Below are 24734 nucleotides of genomic sequence, written 5' to 3' on the forward strand. Positions count from 1 at the left end.
CCCCCAACACTCACCCCAACCCCTGACCCTCAGCCCAATCCCTGACCCTCACCCCTACCCCTGACCCTCCCCCCTACCCCCTTCCCCCCTACCCCTGACCCTCAACCCTACCCCCAACCATCACCCCTACCCCTTGACCCTCACCCCCACGGCCTGCATGACCTTCTCCCAGTTCATATCCGCCTCACCAGACGCCAAACCAGTAAAGAAACAGAACAAATAAACAGAGCAGAAAATCCTTTTTCTCCTGAAGCCTTGCGACATTTCCATTAAAGAATGTATTTCTAGCAATACATTTCCTGTAAGGTAACACCATAGTCTGTGGTCTCCTGTTGATTGGCAGAGAAGCAGGAAGTGAGTGATGTCTTTTCCCCCCCTCCCTCCCTCCCTCCAGGCAAAGAGTTTGAGGGCTACCAGCCACTGTGGTTCCACCAGCGGAGAGACTCCATCACCGGGGAGACCAACTTTGTGTACAAGGGAGGCTACTGGGAGGCCAAGGAGAGGCAGGACTGGAGCATGTGTGCCGAGATATTCTAACCTGAGCTCAGCGGACCAGGAGGAGGAGAGCCCCTGGCAGGAGGAACCCTCTGTGTCTCTCTTCTTTTTATCATGGGATAATAAAAAGCATGGGAGTGTGCGTTGCACAGTCTCAGAATACAATTCATTGTACCTACTAATGCACACTGTCAGGCAGTTTGACAGTTGGGGCAGGGGGTTACGAGAAAGGGCCATTCCTTCAATACCCCCCCCCCCACCCCCCCCGTGAGGCTGAAGAACATGGAGAGAAGGATGTTGCAAACGGAAGGAACAAAACAACAAAACATCAGGTGCTCCTCACTGCTACCCACAATGCACTTTGACCCACTGTTCATTTGAAGCAGTCCTCCTGGTCTGCAGCTCTTTCTCTGATGGATGGCCACCCACACGGACTCCAGACCAACAGGACGACCCTGTTTAGTGTTAAAAGGTTTCCCAAAGGAGGTTTCAAAAAAAGAAAGTGTCTTGATATATTTGATTTTGATTTAATTTAGCACAAAGTAGATTATGCTGTGCATAGATTACAAAACTTGAAGCCTTTTCCCCCTTCTCCCTCTGGTGAATGAAGTGCTTTAGGTTGGTCTTGGGTCATGTGATGAAGGATATCCGTGTGATGACCCTGTGTCAGTCTTCCTCATTAGCTTCTAATGACCCCTCAGCTCTGTGGATGAACCAGGACCTCAGTGGACCTGCTGGGGGATGGTCCACCTAACACTCCATGTGTTCAAGTGTCGGGACGTATGGGCGAATAGAATATCGGGTAATCAGCCACATTCATACTTTAGGTCAGAAGTTACATGGCTCCTATTTCATGTAAGAAATCCATGATTGAGTTGCAATGTTTGTACACCAACATTTAGCTGGTCATGTGGTGATCTTGTTCAAATGGTTTGGCCTAGGGTATCTAGAAGAGTACAGGTTTAGATATCAATAATACAGTGGACTGATCTTTTGGCAGCTGAGGCTCCACATGACCTGGTGGCTGTTGACGGGACTCTTCAGTTCTCCTGTCCAGCGGTGCTCTCCATCCCAGTAGCATGACCCCCTCCAGCATCTCCCGTCTCCATTATCCTGTAACAGAGCGACTCAACAGGCCATTCGATCACGATCTGCTATACACTGAGAGCCAGGCTGTATCTCCTACGAGACCAACCACTCTATGACGCTAGAACCGTCGGGGGGGGTTTTAGTTATTGAAATACGATGATAAAACTTGAATGTTGTCTTCTCCTGCCCTCAGAGGTTTGGTTCCAGTAACATGAGCCTGGTGTTATTAGACGGTTCTGTAGTAGAAGTGGCTCAACTTATGTGTTGCATATCGTGCAGCTCTCTGAAGTCTCAAAGCAATAGTGTCTGTCTGCCTCCATGCTCTGAAGCGTCCATCAGGACGGGGCTGAGGAGGAAGGTTCAGACACTCCAGAAGTGAGCAGATCTCTTGACCGACGGGGCCGGTTCCTGCCAGTCGCACCGAGGGCAGCACGTTGAACCGATGTGGGTCAAACTGATCTGTGATCAGCCCAGTCAACAGTGTTGAGTGTATTGCCTTTGACTCACTCAAGAAGGGAAATGCTCCCTTGGTCTGAACGTGGACTTCATGTCTAAAGGAGAGCAGTCTAAAAGAGGTGGTCTGTTTTGTAATTACTTCTAGGAAAGTAGAAATGGGACTGGGTTAGAGTTAGGGGACTGGGTTAGGGGACTGGGTTAGGTTTAGCGGACTGGGTTAGGGAACTGGGTTAGGGAAAGGGGACTGCATTAGGAGACTGAGTTAGGGTTAGGGGACTGGGTTAGGGTTAGGGGACTGGGTTAGAGGACTGGGCGGTTAGGGTTATGGGACTGGGCTGGGGGTTAGGGTAAGGGGACTGGGTTGGAGGACAGGGTCAGGGGACAGGGTTGGGGTTAGGGGACTGGGTAAGGGGACTGGGTCAGGGGACTTGGTTATGGTTAGAGGCTGGGTTAGGGTTTGGGGACTTGGTTAGGGTTAGAGACTTGGTTAGGGTCAGGGGACTGGGTTATGGTTAGTGGACTGGGATCGTTCCAGTCGCCTGTGTGAATATTTTTGTGATAACAAGATGATATTGTAAAAAAAATGAAGTAATATAACTAATCTGAATATTAAGTTATATGTGTACAGTACCTTTCAAATTGGAATTTTGAATGACGGAGCCTAAGGATTTACTATCATTTTAATTGATCCGAATGTAGCCTAACTAGCTAGCTGTGCATTCTGACCTGTGGCTGCGTACACTGGGCCCTATTCGCTGAACCGAATGGTTTATTAGTGTAGAATCAACTGGAGCTCCCTACCATCTTGCACTGGTTTAAACTGGTTTTAACTCAAAGATCAGAAACTCACAATGGCACACATTTTCATGATTTCCCAAACATGACGTTGTTAGCGGCCAACACAATCTTCATCTCAAAGTGTTACAGCCAGGTCACAAGACAACCAAAAGAGCTTCTCATATCAGATGACAAACATGACGTGGAATTGTTTTGTTGTTCTATATTTGTCTTCTTACCTATTCCCTTCTACCATATTTACCTTCTGGAAGGTCTTGCCCACACAGAGCACTGTCTAAAGTTGATGTCTCTGATGCCTGATTACGACTTAGTCAATTTACAGTGACATAACCAAAACTCTATTAAATTGTTGTAAGCTGTTGCTCATTTGCAGCTATAAGAAACACACATTGTGGTTTCCTGTGTCTTTCCAAAAACGGCACTGTCTGAGTTTTAAATTTTAGGTTTACTTTTGAATGGTGAACAAGTTTATAATTTGAAAAAGATTTGAATGTTAGAATAATAGAAAGATAACGCTGAGTGAACACTGCCCTCAGTGTGTGGTGTTAGCTACGATGACGGGGTGTTACACATTATTTTATACAAAGTTCACAATATATTGATTTTGTTCCATTATCAGTTTACATTTGAAGAGGTGATGGATTATGGTTGTCCTCGTGGAATATCCAAAGCGTTGACTCCTTTCTGCAGTGGATGAGGTTATTTGAGGGGATAACCAAACGTTTTTGGTTTCTGTTCATGTTCTTCGGTGCTTCTACAATGCAGTGTTCAGAGTACCAGTTTCATCCATCACTTCATTACAGAAATGAATACTGTAACCCCACTTCTGATTCATTAAATGAAAGTAAAAATTAAAGTACATTTAATTTAATGTTTTTAATTTCGAACAAAACAACTCATATTTCCATAAGCACATAGGCTTTATTAGCTTTGGTTTACAGCTTTAAATCATTTATATCAACTGACATTGTCGTTTACTGTAATTTGCACACACAGGCAAAATATATCACAATAATGTCTTATTTTTTTCCAACTCAACAAAGGTTTTTACTTTGGCTAGATTAACATGGTATTAAGGTTGATGTGTAGTTTTTTGAACATGAGCTTCACTAAAGATTGACTTAGATATTGAGTTGACAGATGATTTTTATATCTGTGATTTTAAATGGCAAGATCTTTGTTCATTTGTCCAATATATCCTCCACAGCGACCTCTGGTGGGCTGTTGACGAGCTGCCGGTGAATGCCTGCATACTGTCTTTAAGCTGAAGCAATAATTGCGATGTCGGGATGTGGCCGCTGCTGCTTACACACCAATAGTTGACTGTCTCGTACAGATGGGGAATAATGAAGCAAACCAAGAGGGTTGAACTGTGGACAAGAACGCTCTCCACTGGCTCCCCACAGGATTTTAACTCGCTTAAGCTTTCATTTCCAATGATTGTTTTCTATTCTCTCTCTCTCTCTCTCTCTCTCTCTCTCTCTCTCTCTCTCTCTCTCTCTCTCTCTCTCTCTCTCTCATGGGTGCCATTATTCATATATTAATGTCCATGCCAATGAGCTGGTTGGGTTCTGGCCTGTGGCCTATACATTTAGTTTTATTCTACGCTGCTGGTTCTAATAAAGTATAGCTGTATGAAGATAGATATTTTCCATGCCTTGATTTAAACTAAAACCAGCTCTTTCTGACTCTGGACCAGTGGCCTTGGTTTGAGGATGATGAGAAGGGGTTGGACAGCAGGGCCTGATGGTGTGTTTGGGTTTAACTGAAGAATAGTTTTATTTATTTTTATTTTGTTTCAATTGTGTTTGCATTTCTTCCTTACTTTATAGTCATTTAACATGGTCTTATAAGAAAGAAAGACGCAATGATAAAGAAAAGATAATAAAGTTCTTAGTGTTGACACTGGATGTCTGTCCTGGTTTTTCTTCTGGCTACATCTGATTTCTGTGTTGCTTGCCCATACAGAGCACTGTCTAAAGTTCACAGGATTTATTCATGCTCGGATTTTTAAGTAATTTCACTATGGTAACAGTTAGTTTATCAGTGCTTTTTGGTTTTGAGCCTTTGAAATATAAGCTTCGCGAAATCTATCGATTTGGGGCTCATGTGCCGAAAACGACCCCCCCCCACCCCACCCCCTGGGCCGGCTGACTGGTCTCCAGGGATCGGCGGGACTCCCGCCGCGGGAGTGTTTAGGGTTTAGTGTTTCGGTGTTTCAGTGTTTTGTTGTCTGCTGTTTTGTTGTCTGCTGTTTTATTGTCTGCTGGTTTATTGTCTGCTATTTGCTGCCACTCTCCTCCAAGCTGCTTCTCGAGTCGCTGCAGAAGCTTACATGACGCTTCAAGTTCACACTTCAACGCGTCGCAGTCCACTGGAAGTAAGTCAGTAATTAGACTTCAGTCACTTGACAGCAACATTTTCCGGTTAATACTTAACTATGATGACTTAAATGTAAATTATTTTCGAAACGAAAAGAACCTTTGAAAGTGTTTGTGCAGATAGGACTACCTTGTCCTCCTCGATGTCAGCATGTTTCTTAAACTAAGCAGTTTGTTATGTAACCTAACCCTTACATAACAAATGTAATTTAACTAACCCTAACTACTTAACTAACCTTAATTATTTAAATATGCCTTAAAAAAACCAAACCAAAACATTTCTGTAGGTCGGTAGCCTTCTCGTTATCCATTTGAACGAGGCTACCAACTAAACTACACTGATGCGTTTGTGAGTATATATATTTAAGCAATAGATCACGAGAGGTTGTGGAATTTTGCTCATTATACCAGTTATGGGGCGTTGTCTGTGTGTATACGTTCATTATACAACAGTTAGGAACCAATCAGATCGCTTGATTTAAGCCACCCGTTTTATAAATATATATGACATATATATATATATATACATATATGACCGAGACTGGGGTAAAGTACCTCGGAGACGTAGCGCAGCAGAGAGGAATGCATTGTCTCTAGTTAGCTAGGTCCTGACAGCCATAAACGGTTTTGGTTTCCAGGGTTACTGGGCAGCATTAACCCCGCCCTCCCGGCTCTGAAACCGGTCCAATTGTCCTCAGTAGACTGTAGTAGACCAAAGTATCCATGGCTTCTGTGCCTGGGGATGTTTGTTTTTTTACAGCATGGCGGAGGAGAGATGTACAGGATCAGAGGATGCAGATGACACAGATGAGCTTCTCGATACTGGTCAGGAACTTCTGTCACTTGATATTGAGCATATTGTCTGGATGCTTGGAAGAGGCGCTAACGTGCTCGTCACTCACAGATGGGGAGGACAACAGAAGCGTATTGGACCTGAATCCTCTTCTGCCGAGACTCGACCCCTGTGACCTGCTGCTGGACTCGATAGATGCTCAACTGAGTCGACTTCAGGTCAGTTGGGGAGCGTAAATCACAGAAGGTGGGTCGATAGTTATCTTCATTTTGTTCATAGTTTGAAGGGTTTCATTTGGGAGACTTGTCTATGATCTTTTCTGAACAGTTTGGCACATTTCTAATAGTTATATGGAATTTCTGAGCTATTGTACAAAACAACATACAATTACACAACTTGCATATACAATGCCATATAAAATCCAATCAGGAAAAGCATTCGGAAAATAATGCAGAAGAATGATATTGTTTGACTTAGCAACTGCTGTGGAACGTTTGTGTGAAGGTGCAGAATCAGAAACACCAGGAGAGTTCAGGAGGTCTCAGTGGCTGTGATGAAGGTACGCCGCAAAGGGAAGCATCTTCAACCCTACACCGAAAGGAGCCTTGAATTCCCTCGAGGAAAGAACAGCTCATGTTGTCCCTGTTTGCGGTTGGTTCAGGTTGACCCGCCCCCACCAATAAGAAACGACCGGACAAAAGACAAATACATTGAAGAGGGAAATAGCAACAAAAATGTCAGCAAGAAGATGAGCATAGTGACCTGTGGAACACATGATTAACACGTATCAAACGTGATTAACATGTATCAACATGATTCACACGTATCAACATGAATAACACATCAACATGATAAACACATATCAAACATGATTAACACGTATCACACATATCAACATGAATAACGTATGAACATGATTAACACATATCAACATGAATAACATGTATGAACATGATTAACACATATCAACATGATTAACATGTATCAACATGATTAACACGTATCAACATGATTAACATGTATCAACATGATTAACACGTTGGTATTGTCTGGGAAGCTCCTTTCAGCTGGCAGCACACAGGGAGCAGAGACACCGGCCTTGGAACACCAACCACCAGCCCCCCGATATCCTGTCTGCTTCCTGGTCCCTGTGAGGCTAAGAGCCCGGCCCCAGGTAACTAACCTACCAACCATGAATCCCACATTAAACCAGATTCCCTCATAATAACCCAGTGGGAAAAGGAAAAGGTAACCATGAGAAGTACCACATAAATGGCTTTTGCTTTAGCTTCTATAGGTGCACTAGGTTCCTTAATGTCATCCAAACACAGTCAATACAGTAAATCCCTCAAATAAATATCCCCCCCCCCGACCTAAAGGAAAGACGAGGCCGGACGTCCCTCAGGAAGCCCCCCCATGCTCCCTCCAGAGGGGAGCGCTGCCGGGACGGGCCGGTAGGAGCAGGGAGGAGGAGCAGGAAGGGGCGGAGTCCCGCAGAGAGCAGTGCCTGTGGAGGCTGGGCCGCCTGCTCGGGGACCCCTGTGTTGCTGCAGGAGGAGGAAGGACTCCTCCTGCTCCTCCTCTACAGCCCGACAGCGTCTGCACCGAGGACCTCCTCTGCTGCTCCCCAGGGGAGAGGGTGGCCTTCCAGGGGCCGGAGGAGGAGGGGGACAGAGAGAGTGTGGAGGGGGAGGAGGGCTGGTGGGCAGGAGGCCCCTCCCAGGGGGTCCGGGAGCAGGGAGACGTGGTGGATGTGACGAGGGGTGGACCAACAGGGATGCTGGTGGAGTGCAGTAGGGGTGCATGTGTTCTTCGTCATCCTCTTCCTCAGCCACAGCCACCACAGACCCACGGCCCGGACATCAGGACCAGTTCTGAGGAACGCGACTCTTGTGATGGTCAGCAGACGGAATTAAGACAAGGAAGCGTGGAAACTAAAGCTGGACAGAGACAGCGAGGCTCCCAGAAGACCTACGATTACATCAGCAGCCAGTCCGGACTGTCTCCTCCAGACACCCAGGGTAGGATAGTCTCTCAGCAGCAGATGGAGGCTAACAGTCTGGCTCTGTCCTCTAGACCAGGGTAGGATAGTCTCTCAGACAGGTAGGACCACCTGAGACCGGAGCAGTGAGGATGAACCTCCATACCTTTAAAGGTCCCATGGCATGCTATTTCATGGATGCTTTTGGGCCCCTAATACAGTACTTGAAGACATTCAAGAAATTCAGCTTTGGTGAAGAGTTACAGCCACTACGAGCCAGTCCCACAATGAGCTCTCCACAAACGTGCCGTTTTTAGAGGTGGGTCAAGGTGGAGGTTGGAGGTGTGGCCCTGAGCAGCTTGCGGCCACGGTACCATGCACTAGTGTTTACAATGGAACACTGAACACTCCGGGTGCTCCGGCGGGAGTCCTGGAGCTCTATATCTAAATAATATCATATTATATTTAGATATCTATATAATATAATATATATTATCATGGTCAAAAGCTGTTTGCGCCTCCGGATGATATTATGAATCTCAAACGACTGCGTCGGGTTCTCAGACGCCTCTAGTTCTTCCACTTCCACGTCAATATTAAGTACAGACTGAACCGCGAAATGGAGGAGAAAGGGATTGTTGCCCGGGGTTGTCTCCCGCCGGGGCTCCGGCGGACAATCCTGGGCAACAATCCTTTTCTCCTCCATGTCGCGGTTCCCAATTCCTTCTAAACCATGGCCGAGATAACCCGCACTACAAATCTCATTGTGGAAATACCAGAGACATCAGAGAACCCAACGCAGTCTAGTCTTTTCACCAAATGGGAGCTTTATGCAAGCTTGCATTATTGTGTTGCATATTATGCGCCATAACACAGAACGGTTATCCAAATAACAGAGAACACTTGCGTTACAATGTGTGTATTCACACACACACATGTGGTGCTCGCACGGTCCTAGCTCATTGTCTCATTGGTGGGCCAAATTCTCTGGGCGGGCCAAGCAGAGAAAGGGGAGGTAACATGGCCCCATATGACGACATATGGGGCCCAAATCGAAGCGTTTGAGCTTTCCTTTTTTCAAAGGCGGAGCAAGATACCTACTGCTCGTTTTACACCTAACGCAATTTTTAGCTACTGGGGGACCATAGGCAGACTAGGGGAACTCATATTAATGTTAGAAAAATAAAGTGAAAATTTCATGCCATGGGACCTTTAAATCTAGTCAATTAGTGGAGGAATGCCACTTTTATAATGTTTGAGTTAGTAGATAAAATGTATGAGAGATACTAAATGCCTATGGAATAAAAGCCATCCACGACTCCATCGGCCCAGGGAATCTTCAATTCAATTCAACCTGGGCCGACAAATGTAATGAGAGGAAATGACCTAATATGGTCTTGTCCTGCCTAAAACGGTGTTCCACTTGACTAAATATCAGTCAGGTGGAATTTTTTTTTTTTTATTTGTAACATAACTAATACAAAATATCTCTGACCTGATGACATGGATGCTTTTGAATCAGTGTTGTTTTGTTTGTAGCTGTTGCCTGTTGAACATGGTGTCAACGTCACTGTGGTGCCAATAGCCAGTGAGCCGAGCTCTTTGTACTAGTACTAACTCTGGCCCAGAGAGGCCGCTAGTGTGCAAGGTGCAAGGTATCTCTGTCCCTGAATCCCCTGCATTTTAGCTTGGACCTCCATACACATCATTGTTTAAATCTGATGTAATTACAACTAGAAGGAGTTAGAAGATGAGGTGACATCAGTGCTTTGACCCCTCAGGATGGCCGTCGTTCATGCAGTCTGTCCGGAACACGGAGGGCTTCTGCAGCGACCGGAGTGATGATCACACACCCACACCAGGTATGTGTAGAGATTAGAGAACATATATATATCATACACCAGACTCAACAGACCTTGTGTCTACTGAACCACAAGCTGGTAATACCTGGAGACTATGAGAGGGACTCATGTGCTAAAGTGACCCGGCATACATTTGGTATTTCAGAGACACGGTTGAACACGATAACTAAGGCTTGGCTAATCAAGCGACCATCAGAATGTATCGGGGTCAACAGGCATGGAGAGTGGGAAACCATTTCTCCTCTGTTCCACACTAAAGAGCTCCCTCTCCATCACACCTTTTCCATCATTTACTCCCAAACTCTTCAGCTCCAGGAAAAGGAGGTGATGGAGGTTCAGCTTTCCGCAGAGCGAGGCAGACTAGAAGAGCCACCCCCAGGTAATGCTAGACCTGGTCTCTGTGGGTCATCAGTCTATGGGGGGGGGGGGGGGGGGACGCATCCAATTCCACAGGTGGACGTCAGCTGGTGTCAGGGAGCAGGGTCAGGACCGAGTGGATCAGGGTCCGTAGGCACTTTTACGTGCCAGAACGCTCCAAAAATGCGAACATGCAATACTTTATATCAGGTTGTCATGACAATGTCCTGTATGACACATCGCAAGCGTTGACCATGTCCTGCTGCCCGGGGTCCCATGGCCCGGGGTCCAACGCTGCCCACGCTCAGAGACAATGGGTGGCTAATCCGCCTTAGAGGTAGACTGGATTGTTGTAGTCTGACCCCTGTTGTAGTTTGACCCCTGCATCCCACATCTCATCTCTCCATGTATCCTTCCATGTCCCAGGTACGGACAGTCCACAGGTGGGGATGAGGACACAGACGAAGGTCACTGCAGCCGCAGGAGTAAGAACCGGCTTAAGAAGACCCTAGAGGTCCAGTTGGAGGAGATGAAATGCGATTGGTCCAGGATGGAGGATGTTCTCAGGACACTACGCCATGTGAGAACCCCCAGGTCATCTCTATCAGGGCTGTAGATGCTGCCTACAGTACAGAACTGTGTGTGAACTCTGTGTACTTTGTGGTCTAGAAGTGTGAAACGGAGGAGGGGAAACTGGAGCTGAGAAGAGGAGCGCTGCATGAGGCAGAGTCTTCCCTCTCTGACGCTCAGCAGAAAACAAAGGTACAGATCCAAACACAGCAGGATCTCCTGCGGTGGGAACAGTAACTCTGACAGAATAGTACATTCAGAAGCCCTCCTGTGGAGTTCATGGCAGTGTTGTCCTATCCCAGCATGCTTTGCAGGAGCTGGCCCAGATTTGTGCCGAAACAGCACAGATGGAGTTGGAGAAACAGAGACTGGACGCCCGTCTGAGGGAAAGCAAGGCCAGGTACACACAACAACACACAGGAGAACTGTTCTTATACAACAACCCACAGGAGAACTGTTCTTATACAACCTCACACGAGGAGAACTGTTCTCATGATGTGCTCAGATGTAGGACCTCCCCGGGGTTATATACTTTCTATAATAAAATAATCTGCATCTCTTTTTTTGGTTCTTATTTGATATGTTTTTGTCATGGTTAGTACTTGATGAATAAAAAGACTGAGCTGAAGATGAGTTGTGATGAAATGAGTAAAGGAGGGGATGTGTGGTAGTCTTCAGCTGTGTGGCCTGAGAAGCGAGTCCTGTCTTCAGCCAATCGGGGGCCTGGAGGAGAAGCCTGGAACTCAGCGCACAATGACCCAAGATGACTGCCACCGCGAGACGGTATCGTGCTGCCCCCTTCCCTCATGTCCTACTGACAGTCAGGCCGTCTGTTATAGTGTTCTTTAATGTTTTAATATAAATACTATATTATTGGTCATTCTGTGTGTCTATCTCTTTCTCCCAGATCTTCTCGCTTTTTTGAGACAAAACATTGAATCAAAATCTAAATGAAATACATGAACCGTGAAAATGTGATTGTGTGGTGGTGCTTTAGAAGCCGACGGGTGTGGTGGTGTCTGTCTTGGAGAGGCTGGAGGTGGAACGGCAGCTGGACTCCACCAAAACCCAACTGTTTGCAGAGCAGCGACGCTCTCGGGACAAGCTGGACTCCATGCAGGAGGTAACAGCACGAAGAACATGCAGTCTGTAGCGCTCTGTGAGGTTCACTAGCTCATCATCACTAACACTTTCACACCTTGGTATGTGTCTCTAAAGGGTGTTGTATCTGGATCATGATGGTCATAATGTGTGTAGTTTATAACGTTTACCGTTTATCTGGGTGATGATGGTTCTAAAGTGGATCTGATGGTTCTAAAGTGGATCTGGGGGATGATGGTTCTAATGATGGTTCTTACGTGTCTCTGGGTGCTGATGGTTCTAATGGCGGTTCTAATGATAGTTCTAAAGTGTCTCTGGGTGATGATGGTTCTAATGATGGTTCTAGAGTGCATCTAATTGTTCTAAAGTGTATTTGGGCGATGATAGTTCTAACGTGTCTTTGGGTGCTGATGGTTCTAATCATGGTTCTAATGATAGTTCTAGTGTGTCTCTGGGTGATGATGGTTCTAATGATGGTTCTAACATGTTTGACGGGTTGCATGCTCATGGTTGTGTTCCTGGGAGCAGCGGTTGGATGAGGCTGAGGACGAGCTCCAGAGGGCCAGAGAGGAGCAGGGCCTGCTGAGGTCCAGGATTGAGGCTCTAGAGGAGGAACAGAGGCTGAAACAGGAGCTTGTGGTGGTAGGAACTTTATCAAAGTGTACTGTATGTGTGTTAGGAGTACAGATGGCTGAACAATGTTTATTTGCTGCTTAAAAATTTAAATATAAACACAAGAAACATCACATAATAACCTGACCTCCACTCTCCCTTCTCTCTCTCACTCACTCACTCACTCACTCCCCCAGGCTCTGCAGCGGGGGTCCGGGGGACTCTGGGGCCAGCTGGGTGAGTGTAATGAGAGGCTGGTCTCCCTGGAGAAGATTGTAGCCCAAAAGGACCTTCAGATAATTTGTGCCCAGGAAGAGCAGGGGGCTCTGCGTGCTACCAGAGACAGCCTGCAGGGGGAGCTCCAAACACTGACACTCCAGCACTGCAAGGTATATCAATTATAATCAAATAAGTGGAAAGTGTGAATCGATGGACCAATGAAAAAAAACAACTATGATTGAAGAGCTTGTTATTGAAACTGGTGTCAAAATTACAGACGGAAATAATGCTTATACTGAGTATGTCAATAATATTGATACTCTGAAGGGTGACTCCATGCTGCCTCTGTTATTCTCTCCAGGTACGCAAGATGGCGGCAGAAGAGAAAGACCTGGCTTTGAGGGAACAGGCTGAGGTGTTCACACGTCAGCTGGAGTCTGCCCAAATGTCCCTGAAGGTGTCTTTGTTTTCTAAAGTCTGCCCACATCTCCCTGAAGGTGTCTTTGTTTCCTTCTCCTTTGTCCACTTTTGAAACAGTATAATAAGAATGAGCTACAATCCTTATGTCATACGGAAGAAATGGTGAAGATTGAAAGACTCCCTGTTGTTTCCATTTGGACCAGACTGTGTGAGTGCCTTAACGTGAGGCCTGTTGTGTCCTAGCTGACCGAGGGTGTGGCCAGGGGGCTGAGGGGGGCTCTGCAGCAGCAGGAAGAGACTGGGAAGAAACGGGAAGAGCAGATGCATGCTGAAGCCAAAGAGAAGGCTAGTATATTCATTTAGAATCCATCCATGCATCTTTCCGTTCATCTATTCCTCTCATGGTGGGGATACCCATGGTACCATCATCCAGGGAGAGCAGACTTTCCTTCCTGATGTGTTTGTGTGTGTGAAACCTCAGGTCCAGAAGGCTCTAGAGGTGGAGAAGGAGAACATGGCCGTCCTGCAGCAGCTGGAGGAGAGGAACCAGGAGGCGCTTGAGGGAGCTAGACGTGACCTTGAGGAGGAGAGGAAGAACTCTCAGGCTCTTCAGAAACATGTGGCCGAGCTGCAGGCTGTAAGACCGGTCTCCATCAGGTCCTCAGCGGTGATGTTTCCGTGGAACAGAATGTAGTGATGTTCTCACCATTGATGGTCGGTTCCTCTTGTTTGGTTTTGTAGAAGGTAGAGGAGCTGGAGGGAGCATGCTGCTTTCAGAAGAGAGAGCAGGACGCTGCGCGAGCCATGCTATACAGCTCACTAACGGAGGAGCGCCGCGCCGAGCTAAAGCGACAACGCAGACACATGGAGCAGGTGAAGAACACAACCCACACAACCTCTACAGGGCTAACACATGGAGCAGGTGGAGACCACCATCCACACAGCCTCTACAGGGCTCACATTGTGTTGCCATAGTTTGGCCATAGTGCAAAGATCAGGAGCCAGGAATATAACGATCATCATGCTCAAAATACATTCATGGCATCTGACGTTAGAGATTGAACAAAAGAATGTTGCTTTCTCACATAGAACCATGGAAGTGGTTTCTAAAGGTAAAAATTGTTTACAAATCAAGATTAACATTTGAATCACCCTATACAATGTTCTTAGGAGATGCTGTGGGGTTACACTCATACATGACTCGTACAAGCTCAACTCTCCCCACCCAGTGCTCAAACTGAGATGAATTGATGAGTTGTGCTGCCAGGAGTTTGCCAGGAGGCTGGAGCAGACGGGCCAGCTGGCACAGAGGGAGGCTGAGCGACAGTGCCAGGTGATGGGTGAGGCGGAGGAGAGCCACCAGAGGACCACAGCCAGGCTGGAGCAGCAGCTGAGACAGGTCACCCAGGGGCTGGTGGCCGAGGGTCAGCAGCTCTACCTCCTGGTGGACCAGCGAGGATCCAGAGGAGAGCCCATGCAGCTCCCTCGGAGGTGCCTCCTCTGCCCCTACGGCCATATATCGTCACCCTGGATGTTGTATTTTAAGTTGCACTTAGGCCTTTGCCAGATTCATAGGAATGCATTTATATTATATAAGCATAAACCATTAGCATGCAAACCATAAGCATGCTAGTCCATTAGTCCATTCTTGGGAAACCAGACCGGCACATACTGGTACTACGGGTACTACGGGTAGTACCGGTACTACCGGTACTTCACGGGTACTATGGCTACTACGGCTACTGCGGGTACTTCACATGTACTTCACGGGTACTACTGTTACTATGGGTACTACGGATACTACGGGTACTTCTCTGGTACTACGGGTACTTTACGGGTACTACGGGTTCTACGGGTCCAACTTTTTTGCTTTATAAACATGTCACTTCTACCTGCACCAAGCATTGGCGACACCTTAATAAAGGAGGGCTGATCTTGTTAGGATGTCAACAAACTACCAGGACTAGACTGCACTCACATCGGTTCTTCTGAAAACTCAAACCCACTGGTGGATGTGTTTCTGAGGTTGAGGTGTCTTCAGTCCTACTGCAGCCCAGGCCACCCAGTACCTGCAGGATCTGAGGGTGCACTTACAGAACTTCATCCACCATCTTCACCAGGAGCTGCAGTCTCAGAGACAGGATGCTTCCAAACTGAAGCACGCCCAGGTGTGCTGACTGTTAATTCAGTAGTTCTTACAGAGTGAAATTGACAGTATACAGTATACACGTTACAATGTGATAGTGTTTATCCAGGAGCAGGAGTTGTGTATCCAATGGGAGAAGATGGAGATGGAGAAACAGCAGGCCTTGCATTCGCTGAAGGATCGTCTCATTCAGGTGGGAGAGTATCATTTAGTAGAATATATTCCTCCACGTGGAACATGTGTCAGTGAACATGTGTGTCGGGGCAGGATCACGTGGAGGAGTTGAGCAGTGTGAGGCGGGGGTCCGGGGCCTGCCGCAGTGTGGGGGGGGAGGCCTCCCTGCGAAGGCAACGGCAGGCCAATGACCAGGAGGTGAGGCAGGTCCAGAGCAGCAGGGGCCAGGGGAAGAGCCTGACCATCCCACGCCTGGCCGCCAGGTCTGAGGAGGAGCTCCCAGCTGAGGTGGAGAGGTAAGACCCTCCGCTGAGGTAGAGAGGTAAGACCCTCCGCTGAGGAGGAGAGGTAAGACCCTCCACTGAGGTAGAGAGGTAAGACCCTCCGCTGAAGTAGAGAGGTAAGACCCTCCACTGAGGTAGAGAGGTCTGGCGTCCTCCACCAGGTCACATGTTGGCAGATTATTGAAGTTCTTCTCATTTTGTCACTTTTACCTTTTACCCCTTGTTCTTTCTTGAAATTGTAAGTGTCTTCATTAATTCTGAAATTACTTTGAAACAAATTGGAATAACGTTTTTTCCTACATAAGCATTACGCATAAGGATACAAGAAGCTGCTGTAATCGTAATTTTTTTTTAACTGTTCTGCTTTCACTTTTGCCACTTTACAGGTGCAGGGAACAGCTGATAAAGGGCAGGTAACCTGTTTCCTGTGATCAGCATGCCTATAAAGACTTACCCTGAATTAAACAGTAACCAACTTTTTATAGTTTCTACAGTCCAACATCTGAGTGCTGTCACCTGATGGGAGGAGACCTGAGGGGAATTCACTCATATTGTTTTACTGTCATAGCCGTGTTGTAAAACATGACAAAGACATGTTTAAAGTAAAGGGATGGACAACAGGGTTGTTGTTTTTTATCATTTTTTATATTAACAGGGTTAATATGAGGGTTCAGGGTTCAATATGCTGTGATAGCATAATGTCAATGTGCTAGCACGTTATTTGTGCCCAGTAATTCTAGTGAAACTAACATATTCCAGATAGCTGAGTCTCAAAGCCTATCTCCTCCAGTATTCCGCTCTGCAAGATGAACCATTCCGTTTTTTGTGTATTTATCCAGACGGATCTCTAGGAGCCAAGAGGAGAAGCCCAGGAGGCCTGATGGAGCGACGAGCCTGGCAGCCGAGGTTGGACTGAAGCTCCGACTAGGAGTCATCCTTTAGGGTTACACTACCTCCTGTGTTCATGAGGAGAACGGTCCTCGCTTACTCTGGTCTTCCTCCCATCAGCTATCGGGCGACTCTGGGGGACATCGGCTGGTGTCAGACCCCTCCTGCCACGCCCCCGGGCCCCCCCCCCACCCAGCCTCTGACCCCGCCTCCCTGAAGCTCCTGCACCACCTGCGGAGCCGGATCCGCGAGCTCCGCGCCGAGGGCCAGAGCAGCCCCTTCCCCGCTCCGCCCAGGCAGGCCAGCGATCTGTCGGGGTCCTACCTAGAGACGGTAGGACCCCCGGCTGAGAGGACTCAAACCGCCTGTCCCTTAGTAAGCTGAGGGTTTCATGCAGAGGCATACTTAAGATGGATATGGAGTCTGACATTCAGTTTACATTCCTGTGATGACACGGTGGGGGTATCTTTTCACTCTGACCTTATTAAAGTAAATGTCTCAAACCCTGCAAACCTCAAATGGCATCATCTGTGTGAAACATCACATTCATGCTATTAGCAGTGAGTCCATAGCGCAGAGGGATGAACTTGTGTGAACTTGAAGGGCAATGGCTGCAAATGGTGTTCAGATGTAAAGCGTCAGCTCAGCAGTACGTTGACTAGGAACGGAGTAAAGTCCATCTCCAATACCAATTAGAACAGCAGTCAGAGTCAGCTCATTAATCGGACCTGAAGCTCTCCGACAAGGATGTGCGTGAGCATACGTGCACGCTCACACACATCCTCATTGTGTGTGTGTGTGTGTGGCACAGGTCTAAAACAAGGTGTTCCCAAGGTGTGCTGGTAGCTGGAGCTGCTTCCCCACTTAAAGGAGAGCTTTACGAGGCGTTCTGGTGACGTGTCCCGTACTGAGAACAGCTCAGGGTCAGGGTGACCCGGCATGGGGTGACTGGGTTTTACCTTCCATACATCAGCACTTTATCGTTTTACTGCCCAAGGTGAGCTACGGTCATGAAGCATCACCATCAGGCCAGTGGCCAATGCCTCCTCATTTTACCTTAAAGGAGAAACCCCATTTAACTACCAGTGTTGTGGTGGTATTTATTTAAGCAGGCAAAATGTGGTATTTGATAATAAATATTATAACCGATTTTATTTAAATTGACACATGTATATAAAGTAACACTCAATGACTGGTTATTACCCTTAACCAGGGTTTATGCCAAATACATAAAAGTATACATTCAAATAATAAAACATTTTCCAAAACACAATGTCATCAAATCTGTGGAGGATGGGTGAAAGACGCTCGAACCCTAGAAGTACCACATGACATCCTCAACACACCGCAGGCGGCCATGCTCCTGTGAAGGGGAGATGAACTACCAATTATGTTGATACGCTCAAAGGCGTATCACAAACAGATTAAAGTCAAAGATTGAAAGGATTGAACATCCAAGCTAGTATACAAGTGTGCTGTCTAGGCTTTGGCAAAACAAGTATTTGAAGCTGTATCAAAGTGCATCGACTGAGCCCACTAGACTGTGAAACGAAGGACATCGGTTCCGTGAAGGTTTCTAGAGTTTTGAGACTTCTCTGAAGCGGTTTCACAAGAGCAGACATCACAGAGCAGAAACACGGCCACAAAGCGACCTGCTTCATAGGCGGCTGGAACACCAAACTGAGACGCCTTTCAGGGTCATCAAAGTTCAGTTCAAAGGGTCCGTTGTGGTTCTGCAGTCTTTCCTGCCCTCGTCTGGCACGGCTTCCCGGAGGAGGGGGGGGGGGGGGGGGTCACAGCTCCATGTCCTCATCTCCAGACGGGTCTGCCTCGGGGAAGCTGTAGGGAGGGGGGTAGGGAGCTGCGGGCACTGGGCAGGCCGCAGGCGGGGCACTGGGAGGAGTGGGAGACGGGCAGGGGGGCGGGGGCTGGCGGCTGGCCGTCTGATGCTTGCGCTGCTGCCTCTGCAGGGAGTCTTTCAGCCTGCGGGACAGGGCGTCGTCCGGCGGGCGCCACAACACCAGCTCCATGCAGGAATGGTTCCTGCACCAGAAGCACAACATGAGTACCACTGTAAAGAACCTGGGTCGGTGGGTCTCAACCTGGGACCCCTAGCGGGTCTATCTTGGGAAAGGGCCCTCTATATGGGAAAACTGTGATTATGGTTACTACTCTATTAGCACATGTTTTAGCTTTTATAATCACTTACTAGCATATAAGTAGTAGTCTCAAATCAATCACAAATATCCATCTGTACAACATCAAGCACTCCCCCGTGTAGAAGACCAGGATGTTGTAACGATGTTCTGTGTCGTGGGGTGTGGTAGGTGCACCGTTAGAGGAGCACTTACACGGACTGGGCCACCTTGTGGGGCAGGATGTCACTCATTCCCCGCTGGAGGCCCTGCCTCAAACTCTCTGACATCACGAGCACCGGTCGTCTAGGAAACGGCTCCACGTCCAAGTCTTCGTCGTCATCGTCATCCTCCAGCGTTATCCTGAAGAAAAAAAGAGACCAATGCTTAAATGAACTGTACGAACAGACCTGTAGTAAGTCCTGATGAAATAATGCATATTCATTATTTTATTAGGAGTTACTTTGCTTGCAGCTTATTTGCAAATATGTTACAAGCCAAGCCACGCTGCTGTAGTTCTCTACCAGGTTCAAGCTGTCTGAGTGACGCACATCACGTCTACCGAATGCAAGACACTCCTGGCCCCAGCACCAAGGCAGCAGGATACAATATCATCCCAATATCGTCTGGTTGGTGAAAACAATCCCAGAGCCACACAGACGTATGTGCTACTGACAACAGTCAGTAGCACGTCCATCCGGAGCCGAACCAGACGGCGTCTCGCTGCCCACCTGTCCTCGATCTCCCTGAGCCTCCTCTGGGCTGCGTCCACCTCCATGCAGGAGCCCTCCGCCTCCAGACGGCCCGGGGCTGGGGGGCTCTGGGGAAAGACCCCCTCCTGGTGGGGAGGAGGGGGACTGGCTGCTGGCGCTGACAGAGAAGGGCAGCTGCTCGCTGGGGTCCAGCTGCTGCAGACGTCCACTGGGCTGGAGCTTTCTGACAGGGCCGCTCCCTCCTCCACCAACTTCCTCCTCTTGGCCACGCACTCACTGGAGGATGGGAGGTTTGGTTTACTGGTTAAGGATGGTAGTTTGACCATCCTAAGAATCAAATAGAACTTCAAATAACATCTATTCTTGTATCTCATCTCTATCGATGAGGCAGATCGACCACATTCTCAAACGGAGTAGAGAGCACACGCACTTATCATAATTTCTCCTCCTGTGCTTCCGGAGACATCGTCTTTCCCAGCTTCTGGACAACAAACGGGAATGAGTCAACGAATCACAAAACTTATCAAATGTGTTTATTAAGCCACTATTATGACTAGGATCTGAGAGATGAGTGGCCCCTTCCTGATAAGCAGAGGCTAGGTATCATTACCTGTTGGACGGCGGTTCTCTCTGATGACCAGAGGAACTTGGATGACTGAAGTCAAAGATGATCTCAGGGAGGCTGACGAGGCCGGAGAACTGATCCATCGCCGCCAGGACCCCCAGTTCATTGCTCTTTGGACCAGAATGGTGCATGACGACCCGACACGAAGGGACCACTGTAAGATAAGAGAGTCAACATTAATCAGATCAACGTTCAAGGGCTAGGTTATTAACATGACATCAACATTAGATCAGGTTGGATGTTCAACACATTGACATGTATTGACGTGGTGTCAGAGTGCGGCTAATGTGGACCATCAGGACAATACGAGGACAGTACAACAGTACCAGTACACCAGTACGCACCCGGGCGGCCCAGTGCTTCATAACAGAGTGTGATGGTATGTTAATATCTATAAACTCCAGATGTAATAGTAGAATATGAGCAGCATTAGAAGTCAACAGACTCACACTGACCCGCCCCTCAGCGCTCCAGTTCCACATTAACAGTCATTAGAAGACATCGACAACCTTTAGAATCAATAGAGGAAATATCGTTACAAGACGAGAAGATACAAACCTAAACTATGTGAGCGACGTGCAAACACTTTCGCAGTTTACAACGCTGACCAAGTCGCCGTAGAAAGTCGTCAAGCTGCTGAAGTTTACGCTACACCGCAGGGGTATCTGGGAAATGTAGTTAATCTGCTGAACAAGGAAGCTGAGCGGCGAGAGTAGGAGGAACGACAGCAGATGATCATGCATTTGGTCATGTGGTCTGCAATGAAACAGCAAGTGTCATGTCACTTAAAGACATAATTCTCCAACAACAGTCACGTGACAGCTAAAGTCTGGAAGGTGGGACCACTGGTCAAAGACTCCCATCTTCACTGCAGTGTCGAGTCGTTCTCCCAACCAGGTAAGGCGGAGGGATAGAAGCGCGTTTAGTAACACTGTTACACACGGGAGGGCTGTATTCATCACATTGTGTGAGTTTTGTCTGAAGCGCTCAGAGATCATCCGTCCGAGTGACACTTCTCTCCTCAGGGTCTCCAACATGCAGGGTTTGGTCGTTCTTACAGGAATATTGGCCTTTGTCTCTTTTAAAACATGCGGTAAGTAATCGTGCACTGTCTGTTCTTTGTAAAATATGTTTATATATATATATATATATATATATATATATATATATATATATATATATATAGGAACATCCTACAGTAATTTATTCTCAAAAAAAGGCTCCTGGTATTAACATTTGTTGATTCAATTTTAGTCTAAACAAGATGTTTGTTTTACACCAAATCCCTCACTAGTGTGATAAAGATAACAACTAGGGAGGGATTTGGTGTTTACTGACATCCCCATGCAACCTTACTTATTTATTATTCTGATTATTCTTATCATAGTCATTGTTTTTCCCTTGTCGTCTCGGGGCACGTGACTGCTGAGGCAGCGAGTTTCTCTTCTGTTTTGCAATGTTCTCTGAGAGAGTGATTCACGTGTCTATTGTACCTACAGTATCTATTGACAACATCGTTACGTTTGGTTTTCAGAGAGCGACTTGGTAACCGAGTCGCTTAACAAGCAGCTGCTGCGGTCTGCTCAGACGGCGCAGGGTTCGCCCATTCCCACTGTTTACCTGGCGTTACGGCTGTCGGGTGACCACAACCACGCCATCGAGACCGAGTACCTCAATAAAATAACCACGGGTTTGCACAATGATATTCAACGGTAGGCCTGATTCTTCCTTTTAAGGTTGATGTAGAACTGCAAAATGTACTGATTTTGTGAGGTCTTGATATGATTTACAGTAAAGCATGTGACTGAGAGTTCCCTCCCCATAGCTCTCTCTCTCAAAGCAAGCCGGTGGTGGGGCTGCTGTCCCAGTACACCATGTGTCTGTTGGCCTCTTGCATCGACCCACACTCCGTCACCTTCACTGTCAATGACCACACCGCCTCCTTGATCACTCACCTCAAGAGACACATGCATCAAGAGAAAGAGAGTATTGACCGTAAGTACCTGCTCTCTATCAATTATATACAATACAATTAAACATGAAATTATCATTACACTAGGAAGACCGTTTCTATCCAAAAGGAATTTTTAATAATTTATTTCAATTTGCAATGTCTACATTTGTTATTTCCTCTCATCGTTTTGTGCAGACAGCCAGAAGCCTTTGAGCAACTACTTCACCTTCTCTGGAGGGATTCTGGCGCTGTGCTTGGCCGGTGTCCGGGTAAACGTCCACCTCACCTCTCATCTCATCACGGCCATTCAACACGACTCCCTCACAGGAGTGGAGGGCTCGACTGGTGAGTAGGACCGGGGATCCAATCCCAGCTAGGGCTAGGGCTAGGGCTAGGGCTAGCGTGATGCTAACCAGTAACTATGGGCATTTTACCACGGCGCTCTATCTTATCCCTCCCCAGACACACTTGCTATGGCGGGGATGGCCCTCAGCTGTGAGAAGAACGCAGGTTTCTACACGCACAACGCTGCTGCTCTGGACAGGGCCATCAGTAAGATCAAGGCCAGGCTGGAGACCACTCGACCAGACTTTCATATTGGTAACCAGTACAGCACGCCAATAGCCATCATGGTAACCGCCTCTATTCCTCGTATTAAGTCACGTCTCAATTCACTGGTTTCATTCCAGTAAAACCAGTGTGTGTTGTGTGTTCTAGGCTCTGGTAGCCATGGGAAGCCAGAAGGATTTATCTTCCACCCTGTTGACCTTGAGTGCGGACGCCCAGAGAGGCACGTATCACAACCCCAGGGCCCTCGCTTCAGCGCTGCTTGGCCTGCAGACCAAATCCTACCTGGACCTCAAGAACATCAACTGCCAGAACGAGAAGAGTAAAGGATCCCTGAGTAGACCACATGGTGAATGGAAGCTTGTATTTCAATGACGTGGCTTGTGTTATTCAATGGCCGCCTGGTTGGATTGCAGATAATCTGGTGCTGGAGCCGGCGGTGGAGGTGGAGGTGGAGTTGGAGGCGGTGCCGATCCAAAAGGCGACAGTGATTGTGGAGGTGGTGAAATCCGACCAACAGATCCAAACCTACACGGTGCATGTGCCGAAGGGGGCCTCGTTACTGACCGCTCTGGGACTGCTCCGGCAGAAGAACGCTGACTTCACGTGAGTCCAGGTCTAGCATGGAGACTGTCGGAATGTTTAGGGTCCCACGCTACAAACCGCCCCTCTTCTGTTGGCTGTAGGTTTGCGGTGGAGCCGTCCCAGTGGGGGCCCTTCTTGAGTTACGTGAACGGAGAGCACGCTAGGCAGAGCGATGGCAGAGCCTGGCTCCTTCTCTCCGATGGCGTACCTCTCTCTGAGGGTAAGACCAGTCTCAGGGCTCACCTCACCAACACAATCACTGGTCTTACTCTCCCAACCTGGATGGTCCACCACAGCATCGAGATTGTAAAATGAATGTGTGCCTTGTTTGTTCCACTAGGTATCAATGACTTTAAGATCCAGAGGCCTCATGTGATCATCATCAAAAACACTGTGTACTAAGGCCAACCCTTCCTACAAGAGCAACAAGGTCTTCAAGTTCTGACGATAAATGGATTGATTCATTCAAAGTCTACTTCTACAACTTTCAAAGGGATTTCGATTTATTTTTCTGTATGTATCTGTCTAAAGAGTAATATTTTCTTAGCATTATAACAGGAATGAAGAAGATGAAAATTATAACTGAAGGCACATTGAGTTATGCTGCTGCCATCATATATGTTGAAAAGCAATGTATGGAAATGTGATTTTAGACTAACTATAATCTTCAAATAAAAAATGCTTGCCAGCCCGTACCTCTTTGTTTACCTTTTGTCGGAGCCCCTCCCAATCACCTCGCCCCTGCCACTCACCGCTCCTGCTCATCCAGTCAGATCAGACACTACACTGTGGAATTCTGAAATTCTCCCGACTACTAACTGGTATGGGTTCAATCTTTAACATTGCGAGTTTAAATCCTCGTGTATTTTGGAGTTGTCACTCCAAATGTCAAATTAGCTTTTATTTTGTTAAATATGAACAATTGCATGCATTCATTTCACTGGGGTAAAATGTTTAGCTATATTTAAGCAATAGATCACGACCACAGTTAAGGGGGTCGCCGTCCCTCCGCTGCGCGTCGGGACGGACAACGCCCCTTAACTGTGGTATAATGAGACGAGAGTATACCACTGACTCACTCAAGTGATCTATTCCTTTTATAAAACGGTTACGTAAGTATGGCGAAATGAAAGTCATAGACGCCCTCAATTTTGAAGAAGTGAGAAAGTCAGAAAGCATTTTTTTTAATGAATACAAAAAAGTAGTCCCTCCTGGCTGCCTGCAAAGTGTACGGCGGTTGCTATGCAACACACTGTAGCGTCCTTCAGAGAGAAGGCTAGGCTAGAGACGGTAGCTTGGTTCGCCGGCAATTTAGCCTTCTATCGAGTTCACTCACCGTGTGCCTATTGCTTTACAACATTTCCACCCTCTCCAGCAATCAACATGTTTTTAGGCTTCAGTGAACTATGCTATTGCTTTTATATATAAATAAACAACAGTTCAAGTTAGGCGCGGAGTGATACTGAACTCTGTAAACTGAACGGACGTCATAACTGTATATACGCTCAATATGCAACAGTTGGGAACCA

The 24734-nt window shown here is 47.3% G+C and overlaps 4 protein-coding genes across 7 annotated transcripts in view; 3 read left to right on the forward strand and 1 right to left on the reverse strand.

Annotated features, from left to right (window-relative positions):
* The window catches only part of osbp2b (oxysterol binding protein 2b), a 41387-nt gene extending 39124 nt beyond the window's left edge, over positions 1–2263 (forward strand). Inside the window, exon 15 of one of the 2 annotated variants that reach the window (XM_084468077.1) lies at positions 395–2263. In XM_084468077.1, the coding sequence (XP_084324203.1) occupies positions 395–537 (143 nt within the window). In that variant the 3' untranslated portion in view covers positions 538–2263. The remainder of the gene's footprint in view (positions 1–394) is intronic. The other variant, XM_084468078.1, reaches the window with a different exon arrangement.
* Positions 2264–5980: 3717 nt separating this feature from the next.
* On the forward strand, positions 5981–17010 carry LOC311343334 (uncharacterized protein; the record flags this gene model as incomplete). Its single annotated transcript, XM_084468201.1, has 24 exons — positions 5981–6044; positions 6124–6230; positions 6674–6769; positions 7442–7651; positions 7844–8033; positions 9775–9855; positions 10165–10234; positions 10639–10792; positions 10882–10974; positions 11085–11182; positions 11454–11565; positions 11780–11905; positions 12412–12525; positions 12693–12884; positions 13076–13171; positions 13378–13479; positions 13616–13771; positions 13876–14007; positions 14402–14625; positions 15176–15302; positions 15390–15473; positions 15548–15750; positions 16578–16644; positions 16747–17010. The coding sequence occupies 24 exons, from the start codon at positions 5981–5983 to the stop codon at positions 17008–17010; spliced, it is 3162 nt and encodes a 1053-aa protein (XP_084324327.1).
* A 1409-nt stretch (positions 17011–18419) lies between these two features.
* On the reverse strand, positions 18420–20737 carry ccdc117 (coiled-coil domain containing 117; the record flags this gene model as incomplete). 3 transcript variants are annotated; one of them, XM_084468081.1, is made up of 6 exons in its annotated part: positions 20658–20737; positions 20085–20253; positions 19905–19955; positions 19493–19750; positions 18978–19124; positions 18420–18669 (listed from the first exon to the last, which is right to left on the reverse strand). In XM_084468081.1, exons 2-6 carry the CDS (start codon positions 20228–20230, stop codon positions 18420–18422), a joined length of 852 nt encoding a protein of 283 aa, XP_084324207.1. In that variant the 5' UTR covers positions 20231–20253; positions 20658–20737. The 3 variants fall into 3 exon arrangements, with proteins under 3 accessions (XP_084324207.1, XP_084324208.1, XP_084324209.1); XM_084468082.1 differs by lacking the exon at positions 20658–20737 and adding an exon at positions 20549–20646; XM_084468083.1 differs by lacking the exon at positions 20658–20737 and adding an exon at positions 20555–20589.
* A 112-nt stretch (positions 20738–20849) lies between these two features.
* tcn2 (transcobalamin II) lies at positions 20850–23896 on the forward strand. The gene is made up of 10 exons (XM_084468079.1): positions 20850–20996; positions 21125–21192; positions 21634–21811; positions 21925–22094; positions 22249–22398; positions 22516–22685; positions 22771–22942; positions 23037–23226; positions 23307–23425; positions 23546–23896. The coding sequence occupies exons 2-10, from the start codon at positions 21135–21137 to the stop codon at positions 23605–23607; spliced, it is 1269 nt and encodes a 422-aa protein (XP_084324205.1). The 5' UTR covers positions 20850–20996; positions 21125–21134; the 3' UTR covers positions 23608–23896.
* Positions 23897–24734: the final 838 nt, after the last annotated feature.

Source organism: Micromesistius poutassou (assembly GCF_964030765.1).
Source record: "Micromesistius poutassou genome assembly, chromosome: 5".
Taxonomy (NCBI): domain Eukaryota; kingdom Metazoa; phylum Chordata; class Actinopteri; order Gadiformes; family Gadidae; genus Micromesistius; species Micromesistius poutassou.

Coding starts and splice junctions, on each gene's coding strand:
- tcn2 (XM_084468079.1), top strand. CDS start 21,135: ATGCAGGGTTTGGTCGTTCTTACAGGAATATTGGCCTTTGTCTCTTTT. Junction 21,812..21,924: donor TTGCACAATGATATTCAACG/GTAGGCCTGATT, acceptor CCCTCCCCATAG/CTCTCTCTCTCAAAGCAAGC. Junction 22,095..22,248: donor AGAGAAAGAGAGTATTGACC/GTAAGTACCTGC, acceptor CGTTTTGTGCAG/ACAGCCAGAAGCCTTTGAGC.